This window comes from Corapipo altera, unplaced genomic scaffold (assembly GCF_003945725.1).
Source record: "Corapipo altera isolate COAL_440 unplaced genomic scaffold, ASM394572v1 61167, whole genome shotgun sequence".
NCBI classification, from domain to species: domain Eukaryota; kingdom Metazoa; phylum Chordata; class Aves; order Passeriformes; family Pipridae; genus Corapipo; species Corapipo altera.
The window spans coordinates 2993973-3001392 of record NW_020884949.1 but is presented as its reverse complement, the minus strand read 5'-3'; the positions used below and the strand labels follow the sequence as shown (position 1 = coordinate 3001392).

The 7420-nt window shown below is 44.8% G+C and overlaps 1 protein-coding gene across 1 annotated transcript in view; it reads right to left on the bottom strand.

Annotated features, from left to right (window-relative positions):
• Positions 1-209: 209 nt before the first annotated feature.
• Positions 210-7420, bottom strand: part of FAM172A (family with sequence similarity 172 member A) — a 267049-nt gene continuing 259838 nt past the window's right edge. Inside the window, exon 12 of the mRNA XM_027662902.1 lies at positions 210-2437. Coding sequence (XP_027518703.1) covers positions 2295-2437 — 143 coding nt within the window. The 3' untranslated portion in view covers positions 210-2294. The remainder of the gene's footprint in view (positions 2438-7420) is intronic.

Here is a 7420-nt window from a genome sequence, read left to right as displayed (position 1 = left end):
TGGCATGGAGGAGCCTAGCACAATGCATACCACACTCACAGTTTCCACCTCCACCCCTGCCACCTGTTCGAGGTCCTGTTTGCAAACACCTGCACCCCTCATGTGTTTTCTGAGGCTGGGGGAGATGTTGCCCACGCAGCCCCCCGCTACCCACCAGGGACCGTGGCTCCTGTAGAGCTTTGGCACAGGGACAAAAAGTGTGCAAAGAGGAGAGAAAAGAGTATCTTTATTTTTTGTTCACTGCAAGCAGAGCAGTACTAGGACCCCCTGTGCTTTACAGTCCCCCACAGAAGCAATAATGCAAGCTGGACCGGGGGCACAGTAAAGGAAAATACTTTTAGAAAAGGGTAAGCATTACAGTAGAAATTTTTGTAAAGTTTGTTTCTCATTGACAGTTAAAAAAATAGATCTGCTTCTGCAATATTTGGCACCCCACAGACCCCACTGCACCTCCCCAGCAATGGAGAGAGGAGGGTGGTGGGATGTGCGTGCAAACCTCCCTGGCCACCCCATCCTCCCCGGCTGTGGGACAAAGCACAGACACCCAAACCATGCCATGTAAACTCTCTCCTTTCCCCCTAAGGGTCTGGGGGCTGGGGTGGACACGGGCCTGGGGAGGAGGGGTTGCAGGCCCCTGAGGAGGGAGATTACACCAGCCACAGGCAACAGCATCCTCCAAATGGGAAGGAAGGCGGAGACCGCCAGGCAGAGGGAGCCGGATGCAGTCCTCTCCCCCTAGCAACAGGTTTCCCTTCAGGAAGAAAAACTGCCAGGCGTGGATTCTGCACTCCCCTCTGTGAAGGCATGGCCTAACACCTCCCCCAAACCCCCCAGGGAGATGCTCCAAGCATCCCTCCCCAGGGGGAGACGTTAAACAAAGTGAGGTGACTGGAGTCGACAGCTGGGGAAGCAAAGTCCTACTGCTGGTAGAAGCAGGCAGGAATGTGAGAGCTCTGCGGGTACAGACAGCCCCCCAGCTGGAGGATTTAGGCACAAACCCAGCTGGGTTTCCCCTTGCACCTCACTACTACCCCAGCTTCCACATGACCTCATTTTAATGTTCCCCACCACCATTTCTGGCCCCCCGGCTGTGGGATTGGAAACATTGCATGGGGAGGGGTGGGATGGGGGTCCCAAACCCATGTGTTCAAGTGTTGCTTCCTCAGCACTAACAGCATCAGGGGTGAGGGGGGGCATGGCCGCCCAAGAAAAGATCACTTTAATTTAGTATCATCAATAGTAAAGGAGCTTAATTAGTGTGCTTGCTCACAGGGTATGCTATCAGGCATGTCTTGTCCCTTAATTTTAGCAGAGAGAAGTTGCCTACAGCAACCGTGATGGCTACAGCCACATCCCCATCATGTACTGTGTGGTGTCCCCACACAGAGCAGCCCCACTGGCCGCCCTTCACCTAAGCACTTGGGAAAGTGGTGATGAACACGTGAGTTTAGGTAAAAGGGAATAACCATGAGATGGCAAGTCCTTACAAACCCAGCATATGAAAATGGAAGCATCTTTGTGTTTAAAAATAAACAGGAAAATACACAGCGTGTCTCTCTTTTTTTTTTTTTTTGCTGTCATATTTCACAGTGTGATCCAGCCCATTAATGAATAGGCTTTTTTTTTTTTAATGGAGCTTTCAAACGGAAGATAAGATCTACAGGTAATGCCATTGACGTGGCAGGAGGAGAAAATCTCTACAACAATGGAGTTTTCCTAGAATTCTGGACCAAACTTCTTGGATACTCTTACCAGCAGAAAAATGAAAGAGTTAAAAGTCAATCCCCCTTGGTCCCAGAGAAAGAGAAGGCTACTGGGTGTAAAATCATAGGCTGGTTTAACATGTCTGAGTTAGAGAGCTGTCTTTTAAAAAAGAGTAATTCCTATTTTGTTCTGTCTCAAAATAGAAGGAAGCTGCAAAAAATCCTGCAGGCGATAGGACTGCGATGAAGCTGCTAAATTCTGGCATCAGCTTGGTGCAGGGCTATGTCAGGGCAATTAGAGCTGCACCATGCTGCACTGTGCAGTACCACTGTCAGCCTTAATCTGCACGCTGATGAGTAGCACGAAATCCAAGTTACAGCCCACAGGAAGCACAACCAGTGAACCCATATTGCTTTGACAGTTGCACTCATCTAGAAATAATGCAAAACGCTATTTAGATGTATACATCACGACCCTGTGCTCTAGGAAGAAAACAATCTAATGAGGGGCTGGGAGACTCCTTGCAGAAAACAAGCAAAGACATCGGTGGTGGTTGTGGTGGTGGCAGATTTTTTTTGTCTCCCCTTCTTTTAGAATTCTTCATATTTTATCCTGTTGGAGCGCCGCATTGGGGTTGGTTTCACCAAGCTGTTCTTTGCCTTTACAGCCTCGCTGAAGAACTTGAAAACAGATGGAAAACTCTTCCAGGAAGTTAGTTCATGGCGTTCTGTACCTGCAAAACACAAAGGTGACAGTTTGACTAGGAGTTGTTCTGTGACTGCTGGTTGCTTGCAGGATAAATGCAGTGTAAATGTCCAGCTAAATGCAAAAATGCAAAACCCGGGGAATTCATCCAGCTACTGACAGCTGGTCTAGGGGGAGCCTGTGGTGGGCCAGGACTGATCTGCTGAGCTCAGGGACAGCTGGGCAGGAACAACTATACACACAGACAGACAGACAGACAAACATACACACTTGCACAGGCAAATGCATGGCCAGCCAGATCATAGATCAGAGATCCCTAACATGTCTTGGGTCTGGGAAAATGCGATCCCAAAGTACCTTGCTAATTAAAGTTTTGTTAAAGCACCTCACCTGTTTGGCCTAACTTGGGAAAAATGAAGTGTCTACTTTTCAGGACTGACATACTTTGTATTATTTATTTTTCATTTTACTTTTTTTTTAGCCTGGCATATGCATTTTTAAGTGAAAGAGAACACGTGATCTGAATAATAACCTATGCATCATGAAGGCATCCTTTGTGCACCCTTTCCCACAGATGATATCGAGGCAATAAAGTGGACCTTTCCTGTTTACATCTTCCCTCTGCATACAGATTTATCTCTGTTTTTTTGTTGTTTTTTTTTTTTAGCAGGTGCTTCTATTGCTTTACAAGTGTATTCTTCAATGCACAGTGCATTTGCTTTATTTAAACAACCACATACCTCCCCCCCATAGCCCCCAAAACAAAAGCAAGACAATGGAGATAGGGAACCAAGGGCTGTGAAGAGTTGGGACTTCTTCCTGGGTAACCCAATTATGCAGAGATATTGCCTGGATGTCTCTGGATCCTGGGCCTCTGTTTGATACTTTAACATTGTTAATGATAATTCTTCAGTCTGTAATAGTAGGTCATTGCTATGGTTACTCTACAATGGTGCAACACTTCACTTTCCCCTTCAGCTATTTGCCGAGACTTGGTAACCGCATTCGTTGCCTAGTAACAGTTTTGTGACAGTGTCACAATCTGGGGGCGACAACAATGAAGGACATAGTGGTCATGGCCTGCCCAGTGGAAAGGGATGGAGCATGGAGTCGACAATGGTCCCTGCAGCACACTGAGCAGCCATTGGTCCCTGGGGATGCAGCGTGGCTGCCCTGGAGGGATGCTCTAACGTGGTGTTGGCTGCACATCCACCTTCACACCCGTGTAAAGACCCTCATCTCTGTGTATCCATCCATGGGGCATCCTTAGTGGCTTCATGCATGCTGCCCCCTCCAAAAAGTCTTTGATGGTGGCACTACCTGTCACATTGCACTCCTCTGCTCCCTCAAAGGCGGCCATCACATAAGCATCTCCAAAAAAGCCCTCTATGGAAAGACACCACTTCCCACACAAAAAAACATTTTTGTACAAAGAGAGTCCATATCACGTGCACATGTGCATTTTACTCCCCCTCTTCACTTTCATTGTATGGAGTGAATTCATGACATCTTCCAGAAATTTCGCAGAGGCACATTTTATACAAATGTTTTCCATCTCCAAATTCACCCACCTTTGTGTAAACTCTTTCCTGAGACACAGTCCGTCACATCAAGTGGTAGACTTGGCAGTGCTGGATTAATAGTTGGACTCTACAGCCTTAAAGGTCTTGCCCAACCTAAATAACTCAATAATTCTACCTTGCAGGTGGCTTTCAACACAGATCATCTATCCCATTCCCTATGAGAGCCACTCCTTAGCCATACTTCCCAGCACTTGTTCCATGCTGTGGGGTCATTCCGTATACAGAGGTGTCCCAACACAACAGAAGGATAAAGCCTCCCTTCCCGCACACCTGCAGCCTAACAGACCTATCCCTGAGGTTACAGCATGGTGGGGATGTTATGATCGCCCACTGTCACCATGCAACGCAAGCAGCACAAAACTCATCTACTGAGGCTGGTTTTATGGAGGGACAGGCTGTCATAGCACACCCCAAAGACACCCCTGCACAGGTGTTTCACCTGCTTTTCACACACCTGTGTCAGGCACATGGTAAGTACCATGCTGAGTCCTGAGAGGCAAAACATCTCCCCATGTGGCTTTCTGGGCCCTACGCAGACATTTCCCACACAAACACATCTCTGTCACTTCTGCCTGCCTGCATCTGTCTCCTTCTGTTTTGATTGTAATAATTCTCACTAATATCCACTGGATTAAATTAGATGAAAATGAATATTATGCTGTCTTTTTCTCTCCTTTCTTTCTTTTTCATCAACAACCTTCCTCCTCTGTGAAAGGAGGAAAAAACAAAAAGTGACAAAACAACAAGTTTCTGAAGCCTCCTTGTCCCTTTCTTCACCCTGCCTTCTCCCATGCACTTTCCTCACATCCTCAAGAGAGATCATGCTCACATTCACTAGTGTTACTGAAACTGATTAACCTGAAGCTTTCCTGTAACAACCCTACTCAACCCACTCTTCTTAAAAAACAATTCAAGCTTTGAGTCTAGAGGGACTCAATGATTCAGCGGTCTAAAGCAATTTTTAACACTCCCTCTTTTCCCCTTCCTAGTAACAATCTTACTGGAAGACGAACAATTTCCCTGGTGATAAAATCACTACAATGGCTATTTAGTTTCCAGGATTATGATGATTCTTTGCTTGATTAATACTGCAATAAGAAAAGCTTGCCAAGTATCTGCCTTGGCCCTTTATAGTCATTTAAAGGTCAAATTTTACCCTTATGCATTCACATACAACTACTACTATAGGGAGAGCCCTAAAAATTTAACACTGCACAGACTGTGCAATTATGATTTATATACCAGAGGCTCAGAAAATTCAACTGAAGCAAGTGGAATTATATCCTAAGGGTGACAACAGATTTGGCCATAAGGTTTTCGCCAGAGGAAAAATATCCCTGATGACTGCAATCTCAATTGTGTATTTAGATCCAAATTAAATGCATGAGCACCCATCTATTTTTTGATAGAATCACTTGTAAGAGTCAGACAACAAGAAGTAATTCTTCTAAAGCCAAGGTCCTCTAAGATATATGTCCCTAGTGTTCACTAATTTCAAAGGGCGTGATGATAAATCACATGATTCAATATATTATATTAATAGATGGGCTGTTGCACAGTGTATAGTGATTTCAGATATTAATACTTTGAAAAAGCTTACAAGCATGCGCAATGAAAACACTAGAAACTGTTAAGTGTGGGAGACACTTAACATTCTAAAATATGCAAAGGCTACAACTGGAGGACAAAAAAATATAATTCCCCCATGATCCCAGCCCAGAGAGAGAACTGACAGAAATGCCACAAAAGCAAACTAACCTCTCCCAGTTGCCAGCATGGAGAGATGCAGGGAGAAATTAATATATATTTTAACATGTACATAACATCATTGCAAAGGAGCTTCAAAGAGATGGTGGAAGCAATCATGTTAAAATGAAAGGAGTAACAATTGCAAAACTGTGAACAAGTTCCAGAATCAATTTACCAACTGCCACAAAGAGATATTGATAATTAGAAATAACGAAGACTTACCAATACTGTTGTTGATATAAAAAATTAGGTAGGGGAATGCTTTAAAAAATTTAATACTGAAATCATCAGGTCTAGAAGACACGCATCTGTGGGTCTTCAGGGAATCAGTTAATGAACTTACTGGACTACTGGCAATTATTTCTGAGAATTCATGAACAATCAGGTAGGCACCAGAGGACTGGGGTGGGGATGGGAAGAAAAAAAATGCTAATTTGAGAAAAGGAGGATTAATTGAAACTAAATACCACACATAAAATTTATGTCTGGATATTAGTAAAGTGAGAGATCAACATTAAAAAAATCACAAGTGCCTCTAGGGTAACAGCAGCCTTAGAACAGAACACACTTAAATTTGAGAAGAACAGGTAAAACCCAAACTTGTCCAGTTTATTCAATCACAAAAATCAGCAGGTGAGTGATTTATCCATTGCTATGTTTTCCACATAGGTCAGCCTGGGAACCTGGGGGCAGTGGGAACCTGGGGAATCACTTAAGATGGATTATGATATGACCCTTACCGCTCTAACAGCTGTGGTCACTGCTACCTCTCGTTTGCAAATCAGCTACTTTATTCCAGCCAAGGAGGCCCCACAACACTTGAGATCTATGCCAACACATCTCCCAGCTGTGTGGTGCCATGCCTGTGCTGGCTCTAGTTGTGAGCAGCATGTCCACCAGCACCCACAGTACACACTCTGCAGGCTGGGTCCAGACTCAGCATCTCATCTCATAGATGCAGAGTTATGCCTCTCTCATAGCACATGATCTCAGACTCTTGGAAATGGGCACTGGCACACTTCTGGGGAAGCGATTAAAGCATTTAAGAAAAAAACCTCGATGTAATGATATGGAGTTGAAAATATACTTATGAAGTCCTGGAGGGAGTGGTATTTGAGCTGAAGTCTTAAACACGGCTATTAGTCATCTGAAAGAATATTGAAAATTTAGATATGGAATACAGGAATAGAATATTGAATAGGAGATAGTACAAACATAAGAAGGAACAGAGAAGTGATAATAATAATTAAAAGGGCAGCTTAAATGGGTAGGAAAAATAGAGAAGGGGAAAAGCAATGACTGAGATTGGGATTGGTTCATGCAGGGATGGCCATGCAATACAAGTGGATGAATGATCCTGATGGCCATTTACACACATGCTTGCAAATGCATTTTCACTGCCTCCCCTTTCCACTTCCACTCAGGAAAAGCAGCACTTCGCCAAGCAAGGCCAACCAACTCCTCCGTCTGAAACCAGAGTGTCTGCGGAGAGGAGCTCTGCAATTCCCATAATTCACTCTCGTGAATACCGGCTGTGCAGGACAAAGGTGCCCTCCTATGGTGCCTGCCCACTGTGTCAGACAAAAGCCTCCTCCCGCGGTGCTCAGAAGATGCGTGGCACAATGGTGGCCCCCCGCCGCGTTTACAAGATATGTGGGACAAAGGTTTCCTATGCTGCA